The 21934-nt window shown below is 36.3% G+C and overlaps 4 protein-coding genes, 1 long non-coding RNA gene and 1 other non-coding gene across 11 annotated transcripts; 1 reads left to right on the top strand and 5 right to left on the bottom strand.

Annotated features, from left to right (window-relative positions):
• The first annotated feature begins 29 nt into the window (after positions 1-29).
• Positions 30-3199, top strand: LOC109150563 (persulfide dioxygenase ETHE1 homolog, mitochondrial). The gene is made up of 9 exons (XM_019298502.1): positions 30-465; positions 1250-1378; positions 1468-1575; positions 2089-2223; positions 2309-2350; positions 2460-2519; positions 2601-2654; positions 2787-2811; positions 2900-3199. Exons 1-9 carry the CDS (start codon positions 241-243, stop codon positions 2980-2982), a joined length of 861 nt encoding a protein of 286 aa, XP_019154047.1. The 5' UTR covers positions 30-240; the 3' UTR covers positions 2983-3199.
• A 1016-nt stretch (positions 3200-4215) lies between these two features.
• Positions 4216-6063, bottom strand: LOC109150564. 3 transcript variants are annotated; one of them, XR_002049178.1, is made up of 2 exons: positions 5743-6063; positions 4216-4915 (listed from the first exon to the last, which is right to left on the bottom strand). It is a non-coding gene; the product is annotated as an uncharacterized LOC109150564 (long non-coding RNA). The 3 variants fall into 3 exon arrangements; XR_002049179.1 differs by having other exon boundaries at positions 4216-4874; XR_002049177.1 differs by having other exon boundaries at positions 4216-4764.
• Positions 6064-7133: 1070 nt separating this feature from the next.
• Positions 7134-10040, bottom strand: LOC109150510 (mitochondrial inner membrane protease subunit 1). The gene is made up of 4 exons (XM_019298437.1): positions 9746-10040; positions 9421-9645; positions 8643-8753; positions 7134-7426 (listed from the first exon to the last, which is right to left on the bottom strand). The coding sequence occupies exons 1-4, from the start codon at positions 9884-9886 to the stop codon at positions 7382-7384; spliced, it is 522 nt and encodes a 173-aa protein (XP_019153982.1). The 5' UTR covers positions 9887-10040; the 3' UTR covers positions 7134-7381.
• A 417-nt stretch (positions 10041-10457) lies between these two features.
• LOC109150506 (probable solanesyl-diphosphate synthase 3, chloroplastic) lies at positions 10458-13965 on the bottom strand. 3 transcript variants are annotated; one of them, XM_019298429.1, is made up of 6 exons: positions 13431-13965; positions 13206-13330; positions 12415-12542; positions 12216-12319; positions 11502-11629; positions 10458-11321 (listed from the first exon to the last, which is right to left on the bottom strand). In XM_019298429.1, the coding sequence occupies exons 1-6, from the start codon at positions 13654-13656 to the stop codon at positions 10773-10775; spliced, it is 1260 nt and encodes a 419-aa protein (XP_019153974.1). In that variant the 5' UTR covers positions 13657-13965; the 3' UTR covers positions 10458-10772. The 3 variants fall into 3 exon arrangements, with proteins under 3 accessions (XP_019153974.1, XP_019153973.1, XP_019153975.1); XM_019298428.1 differs by having other exon boundaries at positions 13206-13339; positions 13431-13955; XM_019298430.1 differs by having other exon boundaries at positions 13206-13327; positions 13431-13954.
• A 4364-nt stretch (positions 13966-18329) lies between these two features.
• On the bottom strand, positions 18330-18411 carry TRNAS-GCU. The gene has a single exon. It is a non-coding gene; the product is annotated as a tRNA-Ser (tRNA).
• Positions 18412-19945: 1534 nt separating this feature from the next.
• Positions 19946-21620, bottom strand: LOC109150513 (glucan endo-1,3-beta-glucosidase). Of its 2 annotated transcripts, none has more exons than XM_019298440.1 (4): positions 21266-21620; positions 20754-20782; positions 20338-20572; positions 19946-20209 (listed from the first exon to the last, which is right to left on the bottom strand). In XM_019298440.1, the coding sequence occupies exons 1-4, from the start codon at positions 21321-21323 to the stop codon at positions 20184-20186; spliced, it is 348 nt and encodes a 115-aa protein (XP_019153985.1). In that variant the 5' UTR covers positions 21324-21620; the 3' UTR covers positions 19946-20183. The 2 variants fall into 2 exon arrangements, with proteins under 2 accessions (XP_019153985.1, XP_019153984.1); XM_019298439.1 differs by having other exon boundaries at positions 20754-20785; positions 21266-21617.
• Between the last annotated feature and the right edge of the window lie 314 nt (positions 21621-21934).

Genomic DNA, 21934 nt, shown 5'->3' with positions numbered 1-21934 from the left:
GGTTTTTGATTGCAGAAGTTAGGTAAAGCACATAGAAATGGAGGGAAAGATGGAATGAATCAATCTCGATTGTTGCGACGCAAGCATATGATATGGGGCCCACCCACAATATCCTTCCATTATCGACGTTCTGACCATATCGCCATTCGCTGTCAATCTTGTTCGTTGTAACAGCAAGGTTTCGTTATCCTTGGATCACTTTGAGTCTTCGATCACTCCAACGTAACTCTACAAATAATAATGCTTCTTCTTCGATTTCGATTCTTCCCTTCTCCTTCTCATCTCTCCTCTCGTCTTCCTCTCCGCTCCTCAATTTCAGCGTCCACTAAGTTCCATTCGCAAATGGCTTCTTATACGACGTCGTCTCCTGCTCCCAAGCTCCTCTTCCGTCAGCTCTTCGAAAAGGACTCCTCCACCTTCACTTACCTTCTTGCCGATGCTCTCCACCCTGAAAAACCTGCACTGGTAAATTTTCCTGTTCCCCAATTTGAAATCCTTATGTGCCGTTATGAAGTTCACTGTTTTGTTTATTTAGATTAAGAGAAATTGTAATCTTTTTCTGTGGAGGATCAAGAAGCTTGATGAATATTGAGCTTAATTAATGGATATTTCAATGTGTTTTCTGTAATCCGGTTTGGTCAGTGATATTGGAAGCTTTATAGTTTATAGTCCGTTATTGGAAAAACTGGCTTGGGTTATAAATTCTTAAGTTAATACCAGCTAGGGTCTCCGAGTATAGTGGCACAACCATGTTTAGTTCTAAACTTTCAATTTTGATCCTTCAACTTTCAAATTTAACTGGTTGTGGTCCTTCCGTTAGTTTAAGTAAGGGCAAAGTTAGGACTAGAGTTGGTTAAAATTTTGAAATTTGAAGGACCATGGGTAGTGTAACTTGAAAGTTGAAAGACTATAGGTGGTTAAATTGAAAGTTTAGGACTAAGCGTGGCGGTGCCACTATACTCAGAGGACCTCAGCTGTTATTAACTCTAAATTCTAAATATTTTGACTAGTAAATAGCTAAAAGTTGAAGATTATGAAACTAAAATTTCAAGTATTGACACTGTATGTGCTAGATTCTATTTGTCCATATTAGTTTACTGCAAATAGTTAAATTTCTGTTGGATTGTTATTTCTAAATCCATTGACCTGATTTTTCTTTGGTTTGAAGGAGCAAAAAGGTTGCTATCTGCATCACTTTCTTTTGGCTGTAAGTTTATATATGTTACTAATGGAACTAATCTAACTGCAGTTGATTGATCCAGTAGACAGAACTGTTGATCGGGATCTTTCACTTGTTAAAGAATTGGGCTTGAAGCTCGTATATGCTTTAAACACACATGTGCATGCTGACCATGTAACTGGCACTGGTTTGATTAAGGTTAGTATTTATTTTTCTGGCCACTAAGCTTGCTGTTGCTCGGGATCTTGTGTTTTTATTCTTAATTGAGTTAAGATTGTATTTTTCAGAGTAAGGCACCTGGTGTGAAATCTATCATCTCCAAAGCGAGCAATGCAAGTGCTGATGTTTTCATTGAACCTGGTGAAAAAATATATTTTGGTGATCTTTTCTTGGAGGTACACAAATGTTTATTTCTGCTTATGCGTAATATATCCATGTGTTTTTTCATAGTTGGGACAAAATCACAAAATCTTCATGGATAAGTCAAGAGCATGTTACTCCATATTCATGATATTGTTGTTTGTGTGCCAACTGTCAAAGATCTTGAAATTTTTGCCAGACATTTTTCTTAATGATCACTGAACCTATGCTGATGAGGCATCATGGAGATTCCTTTTTGTTGATAGAAGCCAAGGAGATGATTTAAAAAAAAAAAATTATATTGTATACTAATGGTTAACACATTTAGACAAGAAATAGCATTCAATCTACTTGGAGATATACCAAAGTTGTGGGGTTTTGTAATTGAACAGATTCAATTTGCTATAGATGAAACATTCATCCCTTGGTCACTTTTTTTTTCTTCTCGTAATTGGAGTATGTGATCAAGGCTTTATTACTACTTCGAGGCTGAGAGGTTTTACCTCCTTTGTGCTCTGTGGTTTAAAAGAAGTGGGCGTTTGTCACAGGTTCGTGCCACTCCAGGGCATACATCAGGCTGTGTCACCTATGTTACAGGAGATGGATCGAATCAGCCCTACCCGCGAATGGCCTTCACTGGTGATGCCCTATTGATACGTGGGTGTGGAAGGACAGACTTCCAGGTACCGACTCTTGAAGTAGTCTGAAAGAATAGAGAAGAGAGAAACTTTTCTATGACCATATATTTTTTTTAAAATCTTATTGTAGGGTGGAAGTTCATATCAGCTCTATGAGTCTGTTCACTCACAGGCAAGCACACAATCTTTACCTCCAACAAGCAGAACCAGTAAAAGAATTCGAAGTTAATTGTGAGGCACCTTCTTTTGTCCCCGTTTTGATCCTTATTTTCTGGTCACAGATATTCTCGTTGCCAAAAGACACGTTGGTGTATCCTGCTCATGACTACAAGGGATTCACTGTAAGGATGTCTTTCCTCTCTGCTCTTCTATGTTATGCACCGATAAAGATAGTCTTCCCATGTTTCCCATTTCATCTTCAGGTTAGTACAGTAGGAGAGGAAATGCAATATAACCCGCGCCTGACAAAAGACAAGGTACTAATGAACTACAGAATTCGAACATTGACATATTAATCAGTGCCAAATAAACGTAGCCTTTCAATTATTTCCTGTTGAGACTTGCATAACCGTATCGTGACTTATGTTCTTGGGGAACACATTTTGCAGGAGACATTCAAAGAAATCATGGAAAGTGAGTATCCTATGTATTACTATGTTCCCTTGCGTGCAAATACAAAACGCCCGAGGCTTTGTTAACTGTTGGTAATGTTAAATGACAGATTTGAAGTTGTCGTATCCAAAGATGATGGATGTTGCTGTCCCTGCTAACGTGGTCTGTGGGTTTCAAGAGACAAAACAATAAGCTGTCCCTTCATGGCATGCACATCCCAGAGGCGATATTTAGAGCTCAAAGCAAGGCTAGTGGCTAAAGGTTACCAGCATTTTCCTAAGTTGGATAGTATAGTATATAAAGAACAAAGGGTGTGTTCATTGTGGTGTGATTCATGTCTTGCTTTGCATTGTTCGCATTGAAACTGAATGTTGGTAAAAGAGGAAAATAAACATCATTCAAATATCCCATAAGAGCAAATTAACCAAGAAGACAAGATGTTGAAGTTAACTTGACATTTTTTCAAGGATAAAGGTCATGAATATTCTTTTATCTACAAGACTAATTAAATAAAGTATGTTGCTTAATCAAATAAATGCTAATATTAAAAAAAAAATGTATACTTACATTATGAAGAAGGATTATTATACAATAGTCCATTTGACAAGGTTTTTTTTTTTTTTAACCAATTTTTTTTTCTTTTTGTACAAATAAATATAATATATAAGAAATATATAACATTAAAAAGTTTTAATTAAGACTCAAATGATACCCATATTAATATTATTTTAATATTTTAAATTAACATATAGTAATATTAAGTCACTATGTTATGTTCATTTTTAAAATACGGTAGGTTCACATGTAGGTCAGGCCTATTCTTTTTTTTGTTCACTTTCATTTGATATTTCTTAAGCAAAAAACAGAAAAAGAGAAATCAATATCTCTATTACATATTGCTAGTTCCTATTTGATCTAATCCGTACCCCGCCCATATTAGATATGTCATATTCTTGACTTGAGGTTTCCGTTTTCTCTAAAAAGGTAAAAAAGGAAAGCTCATTATCCATCCAAGCAAATATTGATTGGATGCTTGAGCACTCAGAGATTCTTGTGAGTTAGAAAGTATCTTCAATATTTCATTGTAATATTACACGTTTATTTTCAAAATATTGAGTTTACATTGTAATAGTAGATTTCAAATAGATTCATTAATGAAACATTACAGATTCATTTTCACAATATTAATGCAACTACAATATAATACAAATGAACCTAAAATAGGTTCATTAAGAAAATATTAGATGTTCATTTTATCAAAATGACGAGTCAATCAATATAAGTCAACCAACAATGAAAGGAAAATGCCATTTTCCATTTTTCCCTCCAAACTTTTCCACCATAATGTAAGTGTAAGAATTATGATTGAATTGAAAGAGTATAAAATTAGCAACATAATTGTTACAATGGTAGGCTATCTTGTGATAGTGATAACTTCAAAGAGTATTTGTTTTGTATTGTTTGTCTATTTTCCTCTAAAAATTGAGATACTAGGCAGTTTGACAAAATACAAGACTCCAAAAACAAAAAAAACAAAAAAAAAAGTTAATCAAACAGCCTAATCCAAATATCCAACAAATAGACTTCAAAAGTCTACTTTCCTATTAGCAACATGAGTAGGGAAATTAGACACAACAAATACCACAACTCAAAAAAAACAAGTGTTGTTAACAATTTCATACTACTCCCTCAATTCAGTCATAATTAATACACATTCAATGCTTTTTTTTGGTGCCCCAAAGGGCCACTCAGGTCCCGGTTAATAGATTCTTCTCGTCACAACCCCTCTAGCATCCTTCAACAAAAGAGACATGATACCTTCTGGTGGTCAATCCAATATTGTCGTACCCCAGTCCGTGGTTTGATCAAGATTGGCCAAGTAGTCCACATTGGTTCTCTTACCTAGGAACATGACTGATGATGATGTCTTGAACGTGTGAGCTTCCGGCCTAGACTTGCTCTCTTCTAGCTGGCCTGGAAAACAAATTCAGAATCAATCTCGACCACTACCTTCTGCAGCCCATGATAATGTCATGAAGCCCACAATCCACTCTCCATTATGGTCAGGAATCAAACCACCCGCACTAAACAATTCCATGCTAATAATATAAGAATAGACTTATACCTAGGCAATTGAAACATGCAACATCATCCACTATAATAACAAAACTATTGGTAAAGTTACTAATTAAGTGTTATGAAATTACCAACCAAACTACAATACTTTTAATATTGTGCAAATAAGCCATTTGAAAAATAGTAATTAAGCCACTAAACTCAAAAAAGCTTCAAATTGATCCACAAAATATTTTTTTAAAAAAAGTTACAATTTGCATTTTTAGTTATTCGGTTTTTACTGTGATTTAATTGTAAACATTTGACCCCAAATTTTAAATCCTTAATTTTTCTCTCCTCCCTTTCCTTCTCCCTGATTGAGTATTTGTTTTCAGATATGGTTTTACATGGTTATGTTTCTACTACAGGGAATGGAAGATCTGTCATTCCTGCATCAGTTTCAAACCTTGCAGACATTTGAACAAAAAGTTGTGGCTATACTCGGAGAAGATGTCATTTGCTCTTCTTCGCAGAAAAATATTAATACACTTTGTTGTTAATAGGTAGAGCTTCAACTCTTCAATTTTATTGATTATTGAGTGCAAATAAACTTACTGTTCACATTTTCTGTATCTTTAGATCCTAATACATTCAATGTTTCTATAATTGACTCAAATATTTCATTTCAAGCATGGTTTAACAAAGAAAATCCCAAAAACCTTTTGAAAATAAATATGTTTATCAAACAAAAATATGCATAAAAATACATCTTTATATTTCTACATTTAAATATTTCAAAGTCCCAAAATTCAATCTATACTCGGAGATTGTATGGAACTTGCAAAAATGTAGGGCAGTTTCCCCGAATTAAACAAAACAAAAGCTTAGGTGTCAAACCTTGAGGATGCCCCTTTAAAAGCAATGAAACTCGATATAGGCCGGGTGAAATTGAGCTCTCGCACATCTCATCTTACGCGAGAGCCCATTGGATCGGCCATTGTCTCTCACGCATATACATACATACAAAAATAGGGATAATTTGGTGTAAAACCTTTCTTCGGAGCAAGAGAAGTGAGAGAAAAGCTCCTACTGCTAGAAGAAGAAAGGGATTTAGGGTTTCACTGTATGCCCGCAACGGAACTCGAGCGCCATGGCAGTAGAAACTGAAGCTCACTCGGTTCTCTCAAGGCACTTCTGTTCGTTACAACCCTAGGTTGGCTTCATTTTATAATGGAAGTTGGTGGGCCTATTGGGCCCATCTATCTAGCAGCCCAAATTAGTCAATGAACTTTGACTCAAATATTATTACATAGAGTTCGTACAACTTTGTGGACCATAAATAAAAAATATATTTTTAATATGTTAAAAGTATATTATTTTTGTACATAAAATACATCATGGTCCACAATAATTTGCTGTTTTGACTTTACGTCTGTTCAATCTATTTTTTTTTTTTTTTTGAAGTTAAATCTACTCATCTACTTAAATAAGTTTTTTTTTTTTAAGTTTTTTTCCGACTACAGTGTGCATATATATAATATACATACTGCACAAAATAATGTGTTCTTCTAAACTTCTATTTGTAATGTATAAATAAAAGACTGTCTGTTTTATCATTTTATGTTAATGGTATAAGTTAATATTTTATGTTTACATGTGGTGAGGATGTATTAGAGATTTACAAAATTTTCTTGAAAAAGTTTAAGAGAATCAAATATTTGAGATACCTTTAACTGTAGTTTAAGTCACAAAAAATATATACATCCTATTGCAATTATTTTTTCAAAAATTTAATTGACGAAAACATAACAAATGGCCTCTTAGTTTCATTATTTATTTTGTTATGATTTTAGTGTAAAGTTAACTCTAAAAAAATCTGTAAACGATGGATCCATAAAGATTTAAAATCAAATTTTAAACTTCAATATAGCCACATTAACAGAAAGCTCAGTAGTAGAGGTAAGCTCGCTAATTAGCTTAATTTTATTTATTTACATAACATTTGCATTATCACTATCACATCAACCTAACATGATATTGTCATGCCAAACTCAAATTTCATTTTATTAATATTTAAAAATATTTTTTGTCAATGAACTTGTGATCTAGTGGCATGAAGTGACTCTCCCAAATAGGAGATCATGAGTTTGAGCCCTGGTGGGAGCAGTATTAACTCTTTGTGTTTCAATAGGTTGAAAAAATAACTATGATCATATACTACATTGTAACAGAGCCAGTAGTACTCTTAAAAAAAAAAAAAAAAAAAAAAAAACATGAGCTAAGCAAAATTAAGGAACACAAAGTAAGAAGCTAACCATATTTTCTCCAAACTGTTTTCGGTTGACAGAAACTACGGAGTATAAAAGATACATTGCACCCTAAACCATATTGTCAATTAGCCATAAACAACGTGCTGGAACAGGAAGGAATTAGGAATATGAAACACCAAGGGAATTGGCAGAGTAACATAGTCTAGGAGATACTCTGATTAGTAAGCATGAGTAAATTTCACATTTCTATATATCCATTTGAACAATTATAATTCATGTGCCAAAGACCCAAAGCCTTCGGGTGGCCATACCTGCAGAGCAAACGGCACCAGTGTAAGCAGAAATGATGGTCGGGGAACCACACCAACTAAAATAATGGAATGAGATCACGTATTTTCCTTGTAACCTGTAGCTGCCCAGATGCTTGCTAATAGTTGCCATATTAGTTGACGCTTAGCAGTGACCCAGTAATTATGATTCACACATTGATAGCAAAATCAAAAGGAACTAAGAGGAAAGTTATGGTTTTTCTAAGACCCTTTGCAACCCTTTCATCAGGTAAACTACTACTCTGTACATTACATCAAAGGAGCTTTCTTTTTTGTTCTTTACAGGGTAAGGGGCCCAAGCAGACCAAATGAAGTTTCTTTTTCCTGATAAGTAGTAGATTTATAAGAGTTTAGTTTTAACTGTTCAAACCAAATTAGAGGTATTTGGGGAGAGAGGGCTCATGAGAGGATTGGGGATTGAACTTGAATCCTCTTAGTTAGAGTCTCAGCCTCTCAGGCCCCCAAGCCAGTGGACTTTAAGGTCTTTAATTACCATCCCCTACTGGTTTTATAACAAGAACCTGGCTACTGTAATCTGTATATGTTTAATACTCCGTGAGAGTGAATATATAGCATGGCTTCACCCCACATGCATCCTTCAGTATGACACTTTCAGTTCATCTTTTTTCACAAGAATATACACTGCAGAGTATATATGCAGATATGGTGAGGTAGAAGGAAAACTCTAGTTCTATGTTTGAATCTTTAAATGTTATTTATAGTCATAAGGAAATATGGTAATGAGCTTTTTTTAAATTGTTGCTCCACTCTACCTAACTAAGCAACCAATTTTGGCTGTTATATACTTTATATTGCATTTGCACATGTAAAAATGCCAACATTCTCAAAAGTCAACAACAAGCACACATACCATCTAACCTTAAGAAAGAGGATGGTCACTTGTCTTTAGGACACAGTTTGACCAAAAGAAACGGCACATAATCTGATTTGGATTAACCTTTTTCCATTTCAAAGTTAAAGAGAAAAACCACCATTTAGTTCAAGTTCAAAAATGAATCTAGAAACATCCTAGTGTGCAAACCAAAGATTCAGATAATGAAAACTGAAGACCAACTTCAAAACTGGTGCAAACATTTTAATAAGGGTTAAGAATGACCACCCAATCCAACATAAAAACTGGATGAAGCGCAAAAGTTCCACCCCAGGAATAAAGAAAACAAACAAAAGTACAACTTACCCTATAGAAGACTTTTCCCAGAATGAGACCATATGGGATTGGTCCAAGTTGCCTTGAATCCTTGGATGCATAGATGTTATCTCCTTGAATCCAAACATGCCCCTTTGGCACCTACACTTGCACAACAAAATGTGAAAAGGAAGAAAACAAGAAAGAATTTAATAATAAAACATATAACATGATTTCAAGGACAACAATCTTGACTTTCAGAAAATGCAGCAGCAGCCCACACAAGCTTAGCTAAGTAGTTCAATAGACAGTATTTGGAGGAACAGACCAATGTTCAGTGGGGATTATGTCCAAAGTGGGCAGATCCCTTGTGCACACCAACATTTGGCCATGTCTGCTGAGCCATGAGTTACCGTGATTTACCCCCTCCCACATGCTCTGTCGGGCCAGGGGGTCTTAGGGTTGGGGATTCAGCCTTTTGGGAAAAGAAGAAAATGCAGCAGCATAAGTTAAATTGCCAGCAACTTGGAAAACAGTTCAATTAATATCATTCCCAGTTGCTGTTATTGAAATTCAGTTTCCAAAACCTTAACTGATACTAGTATTTACAGTCACTAAGCTTAGATTCCGATGCAGACAAGTTCTCACAAGAAATTATACCCCTAATACTAAAACAAACTAGTCACAAGTTCCTACTGCTCCATATAAATCCTACATTGAAATAATCAAGAACCAGAAATCACAAAATTAATGTGCCTTAATCAATTTAGCTATTATAGCACCCAAAAAATTGGAGTTGAGTTTCAAAAGCAGAAAGAAAAGCACACACCTTTACAGTGATAGAGCGGTCACTGCGTCCAGGTTCAGCTAGATAAGTGACGAAATCACCCTCCATACCCATAATGCGCTTGGTGATAGTCTTTCTAGGGTTATCAGTGGCGCGAACTAGGACGACATCACCGGGGCCCACCTTCCCCAGCAACGGGGACACGTGCTCGACGAGCAACACGTCGCCGGTCAAGTTCAACGTCGGAAGCATGCTGGGGCCGTACACCTGAGCAGGAAAATTTCGAAAAATTAAAAAGAAGAAAATGAAGAAAACCTAAAATATAGGAGGGGAAATGTAAAGAGATAAAATTTTGGCGGAAGTGTACGAGGATAGGGGAGCAGACGTATCGGTCGGCGACGTGCAATATACAGAGGAACTTGACGAATAAGAGGGATTGTTGGAATCCTTCTTTGGCTTTCAATCCCCATTGGTTAACGTTGATGTGCCGGAAAAATCTGGATATCATCGTCTTCGGTTTCTCGGAAGCGTGTCGGCCGGACCACCGATTTCATGAGACTGATAGCCGATGGGGTTAATGTGTGTTCCAGAGTGTTTGTTATTTTAGGAATTGGAGCCAACTTCAAATCCAAAATGAAATCCTCCCTTTTAAGTTTTGCCTGTTGGCCTCCATTTTAGGCAGACTTAATACCCAAAATGATCATTAATTATATTGATTTTTTTCAATTTAGTCTTAAACTATTTTAATGATTTAATGTAATTTTAGATTTGTGTGTTTTTGTTTAATAGAGGAACAATTCAGTAATGACTATCTCTTTACTCTTAGAACTGCGAAGTACGAAATTCCTATTTCTTTTACCAATTACTCTTAAAAAAGCGAATATAAAATTTGATTTACAGGCTGAGAGTTTCGTAAAAGAAAGAGGCTGACTAAGAGTAAAGAGGGGTCAATATTGAGATTATAAATGAAGTAACCTTTGGTTTCACATAGAGGCAATTTTGATGTTCCTACAAGCTTGAGAAACATGAAACAATGCAAGATGGACTGCATTATATTATATCCCAGAAATAGCAAAGCAAAAGAATAGCCATGACATTATTCCTATAACTTGAAATATCATTTTTACAACAACATTTAAATTCATTCTCCTTTGCCAATACAAAAGAAAAAAAAATAATGATAACATTGAGGTATACTAAGAGCTAGAGTCATTGCTCATGACCTTTTATGAGTATACAACCATTGAGGAGCAAAAGCTGCTCATTACTTGCAGATGAGGAAGGAAGCAGTTGAAGTAAAAGAATTCAACGAGAATGGCTCTTCCCCGAGGCTCGATTTCAATCTCTACAACTCATAGCAGATACATTTCTCGAACTGTGCTTTAATCTGGATTCTATTCAATTCTCTCGAGATTATACTTCACCATTTCCTCGAGCCCCATTCGGAAAGGACTAGGAGGCAGACACTTGAGATTCTGAATCGCTAGATCAGCTTTCTCCCTCGCCAACTCTTGAGCCCTCTCGATACCTCCACAGTTCTTGATAATGCTGATGGCCTCCTCAAGAGACCCGGTTTCACAAAACTCAGATTCAATCATATCCCTCAGTTTTGGCTCCTTTTCTAGCGCGAAGATAACCGGGGCAGTGAGGTTCCCCTTTGCTAGGTCACTTCCAGTCGGCTTCCCTAATTGCTCGGCTGATTGAGTGAAGTCCAATATGTCATCGACAATCTGGAAGGACAGACCAAGATTCCTCCCGTACTGATACATCTGCTCGCAGACCTCATTGTCAACTCCGCTAAAAATGGCAGCTCCTTTGGTGCTAGCAGCGATCAAGGAAGCCGTTTTGTAGTAACTCTTGATCAAGTATTCCTCGAGCTCAACATCACAGTCGAATAAACCGGATGCCTGCTTTATTTCACCGCTAGCAAAATCTTTTATCACCTTCATAACATCCAGAATACTAAGTGCGTTAGCTGAAATGAATTCGCATGCTTCTCCAACGAAAAGTATCAACCTTCTATGAAAATTGGTTTTAGGGAGAGGACATTAATTAGGTAGAATTCGTTCAGGAGCCAAAGACGGGGTTATAAACTGCAAAAGTCGAAGTAAATCCTAATATACCTGACTTATGAGCTTTATGACTTCGAGGTTTTCGAGGTTAGCTAGGTACCATGATGATTGTGCAAACATAAAATCGCCAGCCAGCACTGCGACCCGTGTACCATATAATTGATGGACAGTTTCTTTTCCTGAAAAGTAAACACATAGTAGAGGGAATAAGAACCTTAAATCTATCTAACTAATTACTAATGGTGTTAGGTGGAAGCCAGTGAAGGGGCAAGTCCAACACCAGGTGGCTAGGGGATTATTGGGCGGAGGCCTGAAGGGCCAAGTCCAGCACCCTGCCTCTAAAAAATGTGACGGTATAAGGAAATAAAGTTGCGCATTCGCTACGAGCTATAGTTTTTGGCGTAACGGTAAGCATTTGATCCTAACAAGTGGTATCAGAGTGCAGTTAAGGTTGAGGTGCTGGGGAATTGTTGGGCGGAGGTCTGAAGGGCTAAGTCCAGCACCCGGCAGTATAAGGAAATAAAGTTGCACATTTGCTACAAACTATAACTTTTGGCCTAGTGGTAAACTCTTGATCCTAACAAATGGAATAATAATTTTGATCTTCAAGTGCCGAGATTGGGACTTCACTTAGGCCTACGGTTCCTCAGTTGGTCTTTAGGTCATGAGTTCGGATCTTTCCCCAACCCGGCATGATGCAAAGCCTTGCACCTCGGCTCTATCTTTAGTTCCAAGAATCACTTTATAATCAAAATAAAGGCCTACCTCTACGCATGTCACTTTCATCCAAAACATCATCGTGTATCAAACTTGCAGTGTGGATCATTTCTATGATTTCAGCAAGCCGCCTATGTTCTCTGGTCAATTCCCTGAGTGGCAAACATGTTTTACAAATCCTAAGTAAGCCAATTCAACATAGTACACAATTAAGTATAATAACAAAAGAGAAAACGGTGATCCTCACTTCAGGTCACAAATTTCTGCCGTGGCTCGGGCAACAAGGAAAACCAAAGCAGGTCTCATCCTTTTCCCACCAGCACCAAAAATCTGCTCCGCAGCAGACATTAAAACAGGGTTTTCTGCACCAACAATCTAATAGATGATTTCAATCAGACTCGTGTATAAAGTGGTAAATGATCTACGGATGGTTAAGGATGGATATCCTGTTAAGAAAATAATAGATCCATAGCTGTTCAAATTGAGGGATTGAAAGGCCTATCACTTCCAACCACAAGATTAATGTTCATAAACAGAATTATTAAAAACCTCCGTTATGGGCAAGTCTCAAGTGTTTTCAGGGTTACGGTAAGTAAGACTATGCATATATGTCAAAACAAAGCTTCAACTATTCCTATATATTCCGGTCCATTGCCAAAGCATGTCTCAACTCATCTACTAAACTGTAACACCTCCTATACAATGTAGTATCTGTTCTATACTTTCTCTATCTATTGCAGTCTAAAGAGTCAATACACCAAGATTCGATCTTGTGACCTTCCCTCAAGGAGAGTCACAAAGGTGCCATCTGAATACAAGGTGGTTGGCATAAGTGGTATCACTTAATTAGGCATATAATGCAAAAATAGAAGTTCCCCATTCCCGATGACAGATTGTGGGCAAGGACACAAGTTACGCACTGGTCACTGAGTCACTGTGATTTATCCCTCCACAATTGGGCCGGGGTGTGGGTTCCTATTTCACCTTTTGTGGGCAAGTAATTAGAGAAAAATAAAGCAACTTTCAATGAATACTTACAGACTGTAAGTTCTTGTTTAGAGTAAGGAGGTCATCAGCAACTGGTCCAAACATATTTGCTAGCAACACAGGGCTTCTGGGCTTTTCCTTCAAATCCAACACAGGAGGAGAAGCAGGTGCAACTGCTGAAGTAGGATTTTAACTGACAGTTAATCTAATACCTATACAATTTATCTAACACAGTTTTTTACTGCCATTAATATCGAAGCTGCAAAGAGAAATTACCATTAACCAGGCCGCCGGAAGTCTCAGTGCAAAACACCCGGCAGTGGCCGATATCACGGCGGCAACATAGCAGTTTCCGAGCATTGAAGCCTCCTCTGCTAACATTCCTAAACACACACTTAGTCACCTTTCTCACGTCAATGGCGGCATTTGAAGAACACCCAGCAGCCCCAAAGTCCAATCTACTTCTTCCAAACTCAAGATTATGGTAGGTCACTGACATCATCCTCAACTATGCTGGGAACACCCACCGAGCAAAATTGCAAAATATTTCCCTCAAATCAAGAACCCAGTTCAGAAAGTTGCTCAATTTCAAAAATTCGCCGGCAAAAGCACAATTCTTGAATCGTGAAAGTTCAAATCTTGTGTGTGAAGAGCAGCAAGAACTGAACCCAAGCTGGTGCTGCTCAGAGAAAGGAGAGGAGAAGTAGAAGAGAAACTCTACTTCGCAACAGGAACTGTCAAGCAGCCACTGGGTGGATCAAGAAAGACCACAATAAATATGATTTCTTGGATTTGATTTCATCAATTTTTTAGACCAATGCTTTTATTCGTACCAAGATAGTATATGAGTGACTAACCGGAGGGAAAAGGACAATTAACAGTCCCGAGACAACGTGTGTGCGTATCGAACTGTCGATAGTATTTTGTAATTCTTCTTCTTTTTTTTTGAAAAATATTAATTAATTAATCATAAATAGAAGCATTCACAACAAAGCCTTATTTGACAATTAGAGGTTAGCTATTAGCGCATATAATGAATAGAGAATTGTGTTAGCGGATTTGACCATCGAATTGTATTATCGGTTTAATGTTAACAATTAATTGATAAAAGACATAAAAGAATATTCATAATAATAATAATAATATTATTATTTGATACGGTTAATTCTCGTGTATGTAGAATGTGTGTTGTATGAATGAACAATGTAGAGTAGACCTTGTAGAATACTAGCTCAAAGACCTCTTTATTTATTGTTGTTCACTTGTTCTTCCCTATTTCTAGAGAGTTGTTTTTCACTATTTCTAGAGAGAGTTGAGAGGATTCTAACTAGAGAGATGTGAGGATTCTAACTAGAGAGAGTGTGTAGAGGAAAGGGAGAGAAGGAACCCCTTAAAATGAAGGGCTAGTGGCCTTTATATAGGACCAAGGGTTGACCCGAACCGCTTGACCCCGACCCAAACAGGAGCACGGAGCGTACGGGGAGTCTGAACCCGGGGTATATTTCCCATCAAGAAGCCCCCCTAGTCCGTGCCATGACGATGAGTTAGTGAGGAAGGGTTCAGGCTAGAAAAGCCGACTACACGGTCCATGACATGCATCGGTTGCCTCGTTAAAAAACGTTAGACTAGGAAAAATCCAATGGGAAAAAAATTCTAGCTAAGGGAAAAAAAGTACAACCATAAGCACAGTCTTTTGGATGATAAGGGGTCGAATTTTACCGATATGGCAATCGGGATGCTAGCTATGAACAGGAGAACGAGTTAACCGTGATCTAGAGGTCTACTTTACCGATCTAGTGACCGGCTTACTAGGTACGACCGGGACGCTGGATTGATTGCGATCGGGAGATCTAACTTTACCAATCATGATATTAGATTTACTCACGATTTAAGAATAGAACTCTTGCGTGATAAGGAGGTCATTTCTCACCGATCTAAGGATCGGGTTACACGAATCGAGAGATTGAATTTTGCTCACGGTCCGGAGGCCTCTATCGATCTTATCGATCGCAAACGGGAACGCTTTTCCCAATGCCATTCACTTGGGCTAACTAGTCGCAACCGATTTGAGCTCGGTCAAACCTTAACCTAAACTATTTGACTAAAAGATCGTTCTTAGCCGATTGCGCTCGGTTGGTTTTGATTACCGTGTTAATGACTTAAGACTTGTTTTTGAAAAACGAATAATGATTCAATCGGGGCGATTTCCCCCTTGTGCACTCGGTTAACGAATCGAAAGTCCCAAGCGGAGGGACACTAGGAGACCCGATGGTCTAATGATAGCGAGATCGGGAGGGTCATTCTACTTGTGAAGCAATTACGAGACCAGGAAGGTCGATCTACTCGTGAAGCGATTACGAGACCGAGAAGGCTGATCTACTCGTGAAGCGATTTACGAGACCGGAAAGGTCGATCTACGTGTGAAGTGATAATAAGACATGGGAGGTCGATCTACGAGACCGGGAAGGTCGATCTACTCGTGAAGCGATCTACAAGACCAGGAAGGTCGATCTACAAGACCGGGAAGATCGATCTACGCGTGAAGCACTTTGACGAACGAGCTACTCTATCAGTGTAGCCCCCACTCCCTTAGGTGCAAGAATCATTAGCATAAGGGAGTAAATACGATAGTTTCTCAAGTTTGCCCGCGATCGGGAAATGACCCAGTCGGGTCTATGATGCCAATGCACCGGACCATGCTCATAACATCGATGGTCGATTTGCCTAACTTGTAGGACTTTGAGAATACTTATCTGACTTCACCGATCAAGAGATTGAGTCTCTAACACGATAGAGGATTTGCATGTTACCGATCGAGCGATCAGATTTTGAGCGTGATCAGGCAATCAATCTTTGCCAATGATGGATTGGTTTTACTTGGCGTGGGAAGCCCGACCTCATGGGTTCAATTGCCTAACTCGTAGGGCTTAAGGCCGATATGCGGTCTAACCGGACTTAGAGCTGGTAGTGGCAATTACCCGATGTACGTAGAGAGTATACCGTGTGTATAAACTATAGTATATGTATGAACAATGTAGATAATAGGCAAGAAGAAGTAGTTCAAAGAGATCTTTTATTCATAAGTGTTCTTGTATTTTCTAGAGAGAAGGGAGAGTGTTCTCTACGTGTAGAGAGAGAGAGTGTGTGTAAGGAGGAAAGAGAGGAACCCCTTAAAATGAAGGGCTAGTGTCATTTATATAGGACCAAGGGTTAACCCGAACCGCTTGACTCCGACCCAAACAGGAGCATGGAGCATACAGAGAGTCTAAACCCGAGGTATATTCCCTATAATCATCACCACATAACAATAATAATAGTTTTTAAAAAATTTGAAAATCCCATATCGAAAAACTAATTAAAAGAGGGCGTTGAACTCACTCATTAAAAGAGGAGCTCAAACGCCCCCTTAATTATCCCTGCCCATTTATTATTAAGAAGCCTGAGGCTATTAAACAAAACAATATTTTTTAAAAATGATATAAGGGCATTTTGGGCCACAGCCTAAAACGCCAATCTAAAATACTGCAAATTGCAGCGTTTCAGATTTTGGTGTTTTGAAGCAAATTTGCTGCTTCAAACCGTCATTTACCAAACAAAAATTTATATATATAACAGATCAGATGAAAAGGTCCCCTTATGTGAAAAATAGGGTTTAATCTCATCCATTTATTCAGTTCAGATCAAGGGTCAGAATGAAGCTATTTAAAAAAAAAAAAAATTACAGTGACAATATGATAATTTTTTGTAAGTTAATTTTTTTTGTCTTTCAAGCATTTTTTCATTTTGCATTGCACAATGTTGTACCCTTCAGAGCACAATGGTGTGCCTTCCAGAGCATACTAATGTATCTTTCAGAGCACATTGTTCACCTTACAGAGCACATTGTTGAGTCTTCTAGAGCATATTGTTTTGCCTTAAAGTCCACATTGTTGAGCCTTCGAGAGCACATTGTCACATTGTTGTGCCTTCAAAGTGTATATTGTTTTGCCTTGGACTACACGTTGTTGAGCCTTCTAGAGCACATTGTTGTGTCTTTTAGTGCACATTGTTGAAGATCGTAGGTGTCAATTTTTTTTTAAAGAGCATTTGATCTAAGACTGAGATTTATCCGCATATTTCACATGTTGTCTTCTTCGCATCGGAATCACTCAATATATATATATATATATATATATATATATATATATATATATATATATATATATATATATATATATATATATATATATGTGTGTGTGTGTGTGTGTGTGTGTGTGTGTGTGTGTGTGTGTGTGTGTGTGTGTGTGTGTGTGTGTGTGTGTGTGTGTTTAGTTTCAAATGTGAACCAATGTTATCATGTGAACCTGTGTACCATTATGTACTGACGTACTGTTCATCTTGATCGATCTTGTGATTTATAATGATTTTGACATGGTAAATATACATCATTGCATCAATGCACCACACCACTGCACTACTCCTCAAATCTTGGTCGTTCAATTTCACATCTCAACAATGCATGGAAGTTCATAGGTTCACATGATAGCAATGGTTCACACCTAAAACGGTGTGTGTGTGCATGTATATCCAATTGATTTTTTGTTTTTGTTTTAACTGAATCAAACCGAAACCATTCGGTCTATAGAATATATAACCGATCAATTTGTAATAATAAATCAAAATCGAACTATTTGATTCAATTTCGGTTCAATTCGAATAACCCGAATCAAACTATTTATCCCTAATTATAACGCTTGGTCACAATTCATAAAATAAAAAAAAAAAAACAAGGTAAAAATTCAAAAGTTAATTAAGTTGAAAAAGAAAATGGTAATTTGGTAAATTCTTTGAAAATAAAATTTTCATCATATGTCAATTTATAAATAAAAATTTTGTAACCACTCTTTTTTTGAAAAAAAAATAAATAAATATACACCTAAGAAACAAAAAATAAGTAAAACCTGGATGAAAATATATATACCATTATCACTCCACCCAAATTTTCAGAATATGAAGGAGGACATATTCTGATTAGGAGACAATATCTTGTGAAAATGAAGTATTAATTAAAAAGAAAAACAAAATTAAATATAGTGGCAGGCAGCTATTAGCGTGGCTCATCAGTAGTACAGTACTGCGACTTTCATCTAGTTCTATACGCAACAGTTGATCTATTTCATCATTAAAATCATAAATCGTCGCCTGAGAGATTCGAACTCTCGCGGGGAAACCCCATGTACTTAGCAGGCACACGCCTTAACCACTCGGCCAAAGCGACATTTGTTAATGGGTTTCTAAACAATTATACTTATTCTATGAATTTAAAAGAAAAACGTGTTTGAAATACAAGAATAGTTTCTCTTGTGATTGATTTCCATGCAACATATGACTTGTCATAAAAAGTAGGACTTTTCTTCATGCATCTGATAGTAGATGCAGAATAATTTTTACTTTGGGAGAAAGAATAATTTTTACTTGGAGTGTGGGGGCCTCTTTTGGGGATTCAAGTCATTCAACCCTTGAGAGAAAAATAATTTTTATTTTTATTAATTAGCCGTCAGTTTTTCCATCATTTTTTAGTGTTCCCTCTTTTTTTTTTACTGTTCATTAATATATATATATATATATATATATATATATATATATATATATATATATATATATATATATATATATATATATATATATATATACTATTCATATGGCTAGATAACTACATCTTTATAGAATAAATCATTCTCATTTACAAACGTATAGATTCTAAAAAATTAAATTCAAACCAAACCAAAGAATCTTTCAAGTTTCCTTCTATATCTCTTTTTATCATTTAGAAATTTTAATATCCAATTATACAATAAAAGAGAATGCTTGGGTTTTATTTCTCTAGTATATATCTTCAGTGATGTTTCAAGAAACGTATGGATTGAAATTTTATCATTATGACAAGGGACTAAATAAAAGTTTAGTCAAGAACTTTTTTTGTATATTGCAACATGACAACAATCTAACCTTGAGAAAATTAGTTACTCATATTTGTGAATGAGAGTTGCATCTAAAGGCAAGAGGGAACTTGTAGCACAAGGGAGTCATGTTTTCAATTTTCAAGACTTTATATAAAGAATAATCATGTTTTGTCTTTACTCGTACAAATTTTTGTGTCTTATGTAATTAAAATGTATAGTCGACTGAGCCTTTTTCTATGTGATACTGATCCATTACGAGTGTCAATTTGGCCCATAACAAGATCCAAGTCCAATCAGCTAAGGCAACTCTTTATTAGACATGTGCAAAGATGATGGAATTTAAATAAAAGTCCAAGCTCAAATGAAGACCAAGAGTTTAAAGATTTTTTTTTTTTTTTGAAAACTTAAAGGTTATTTTAATTGTATTTTTGTTGATTCTGGGTAATCTTCTTAGGAAGAAAGGAATCTTCAATTTCTTTTCCTAAACTAATTACCTTTCTTGCTTTTCAAAGTAGATTAGAAAATTATGTATCTTGCCCCTTAAGTAAGTGTATCTGATTGAACCCTAACACTATTCATATAAGTGGGGTTTGGCCACCCCTTTAGTCTTAAGTCTTGATTTAATGAAATTCCTTCGAATTATTTTCAAGTTTCACCTTTAATTTACACTCAAAGTGTAGGTGTTAATTCTTGATTAATAACTTTTTAAATTCTTCAACCCTTTAGAACCATTATTTAGAGTTCGACACGCTTGCTCGTGAATTCTTGAAGTTACCACACATTGCAACAGAAACTCAATTGGACTCGGACTAAAAGGAGATTTCGTGCAACTATAGATGATTTACTCCGTACCACTAAATTGAGAACGTTCTTAGATAATCTTATTTGTTCCATGATCTACTCATATCACTAGGATTCGAATGCAAGCATTAAAATATCCTTGTCTCGCCTATTTACTCTAAAAGCCAGACTAGAGTACTCCTCATCAAATTCTAGCTATTTTGCTAAAATAAAACAGTGTTTTGTTTACAATACAATCATCCAATGCTCTAATTATTTAACTAGCAATACAATAGAGGCCAACCAATCATGCATAATAGCAGCTTCCATAACCTGCAAAATTTTATACAGACAAAAGAAGAGGATAAATATTGAGAGATTTTAATGATTTTGTTTCTTTTTGAGTTTTGTATAATTTTGAATGAAAATTTGTTTAATTTAAAAAAGTTGAATTGACTTACTAGGATCAGTCAAGACAATAAGGCCAGATCCACCAAAGTGACAATTCCAGTAGTTCCTTCCATTGGCTTGATAGTAAAGGTTCATTGCTATGGAAGCATGGTTGATGAAGTTGTCAGGGTAGAAGCAAGAGCATCCCTTTTGCAACATCTTACAATCCACATTGGAGCAAGCATAGTTTATGTTGTTCTTTAAGGTTGTCTCATCTGATGAAGGCTTTGCCACACACCATGTTTTCTGGAAATCCATACCATACAACAACACCAATACTACTTTAAATTTAATTAATTAGTGTAATTCATCATCATATCCCTTCATCTTAATTACTTTCAACATTAGTCTCAACAATTCAAAATGAAAACGGTTAAAATTTATTTTTTTTAAAGAAAAATTTTAACTTGGGATTAAGAATATGTACCTGTTCATTCTTGAGTGCCAAGGTCCCACCTACTATACACAACAAAAGCAAGAATCAATGCAAGTATATTTATCAATTACTCATGGATGTGACCATATCAAAATCAACAACTAACCAAAAGTTGGAGATATAAACATTTGTAAGTACAAACACAAAATTATTACTAGCAGCTTGACTTCACATACATGTATGATCAATATTGGTCAAGTACAAAGCCAATCCAGGCAATCAAGAAACTGATCTGAGACAATTAATGTACTTTTTTTTTGGGTGGTTTGATTAAGTCCTAAAAGAAATTAAGTGATCGAATAGGCAAATCCAAGACCATTGCAGATCTATAAAGATGACAGGAAATGTATCAGAATATAATGCACATATATATGACAAACAAGAATGCATTTATTTGTAATAAGGGTTTTGAGGAATTAAAACTTATATTTCAAGCATATATGGTTCAACCCAATTCAAAAATCTGCCTGGAAATTAATGAGATTCAAAATTAACATATATACCTGAGAGGAAGGACAGAAGCATGAGGAGAAGGGAGAAAGCTACGGCAGTTTTAGCCATTGATTGATTGATGATGAGACTGGGAGATCAAATTTGTACAATTAAGTGATCGGTTCAGCAATATATATATATATAATGGGTCTGTTGATCTGAAGTGGAGGTGGGAAGTACAAGTGAGTGAATGATTTCTGGGTTTAACAGAAGCAGGTGTTAGCAGAGTTTTAAAGTGGAATGGAGGCATGGAGCTGAGAATTGAGAACTGGGAAAGGCTTAACGGCTAAATCATTCGCACGTGATCCGTTACGTGGAACGTTTTGTTTTTCTGGGAAAGGGACCAAGAAAGCTACACCAAACATTCAATTTCCAATGCAAATGCCTCCTCCCTTCCTCTTTAACTTTTTTTTTTCCTTCTACCTAAAGTTACGTTGAATCTCCAAGCTCGCAGGCCCCACACTCCGGTTCGATAAAACATTTAGAGGACGTTTGGTTCAGGTTATATAAGATAACCACGGTTATATTTGCTTGATAATATAGATTTCCAGATTCAGATTATGTAACTTTTCCAAGGAATGTCAGATAACCTCCGCATTAAGTTTTTAGCTATTGAAAGGGAATGTGAGATACCCTCCAATTTCTCAAGTAATCTCACATTCCCTTGTCTTATTACTAAT

This window comes from Ipomoea nil, unplaced genomic scaffold (genome assembly GCF_001879475.1).
Source record: "Ipomoea nil cultivar Tokyo-kokei standard unplaced genomic scaffold, Asagao_1.1 scaffold2279, whole genome shotgun sequence".
Classification (NCBI taxonomy): Eukaryota; Viridiplantae; Streptophyta; class Magnoliopsida; order Solanales; family Convolvulaceae; genus Ipomoea; species Ipomoea nil.
This window is presented reverse-complemented; position numbering and strand designations above follow the sequence as displayed.

What these genes read in the sequence shown, in the direction of transcription:
- LOC109150563 (XM_019298502.1), top strand. Translation starts at nt 241, where the DNA reads ATGCTTCTTCTTCGATTTCGATTCTTCCCTTCTCCTTCTCATCTCTCC. An exon ending in CTGGCACTGGTTTGATTAAG is followed by an intron (nt 1,379 to 1,467) that starts GTTAGTATTTAT and finishes TGTATTTTTCAG; the next exon opens with AGTAAGGCACCTGGTGTGAA. An exon ending in ATGACTACAAGGGATTCACT is followed by an intron (nt 2,520 to 2,600) that starts GTAAGGATGTCT and finishes TTTCATCTTCAG; the next exon opens with GTTAGTACAGTAGGAGAGGA.
- LOC109150510 (XM_019298437.1), bottom strand. Translation starts at nt 9,886, where the DNA reads ATGATATCCAGATTTTTCCGGCACATCAACGTTAACCAATGGGGATTG. An exon ending in ACCGCTCTATCACTGTAAAG is followed by an intron (nt 8,754 to 9,420) that starts GTGTGTGCTTTT and finishes GTGCAAGTGTAG; the next exon opens with GTGCCAAAGGGGCATGTTTG. An exon ending in TGGGAAAAGTCTTCTATAGG is followed by an intron (nt 7,427 to 8,642) that starts GTAAGTTGTACT and finishes TTTGCTCTGCAG; the next exon opens with GTATGGCCACCCGAAGGCTT.
- LOC109150513 (XM_019298439.1), bottom strand. Translation starts at nt 21,323, where the DNA reads ATGGCTAAAACTGCCGTAGCTTTCTCCCTTCTCCTCATGCTTCTGTCC. An exon ending in TGGCACTCAAGAATGAACAG is followed by an intron (nt 20,573 to 20,753) that starts GTACATATTCTT and finishes ATGGATTTCCAG; the next exon opens with AAAACATGGTGTGTGGCAAA. An exon ending in TATTGTCTTGACTGATCCTA is followed by an intron (nt 20,210 to 20,337) that starts GTAAGTCAATTC and finishes AAAATTTTGCAG; the next exon opens with GTTATGGAAGCTGCTATTAT.
- LOC109150506 (XM_019298428.1), bottom strand. Translation starts at nt 13,656, where the DNA reads ATGATGTCAGTGACCTACCATAATCTTGAGTTTGGAAGAAGTAGATTG. An exon ending in GCAGAAATTTGTGACCTGAA is followed by an intron (nt 12,320 to 12,414) that starts GTGAGGATCACC and finishes TTTGCCACTCAG; the next exon opens with GGAATTGACCAGAGAACATA. An exon ending in TCATAAAGCTCATAAGTCAG is followed by an intron (nt 11,322 to 11,501) that starts GTATATTAGGAT and finishes GATGTTATGAAG; the next exon opens with GTGATAAAAGATTTTGCTAG.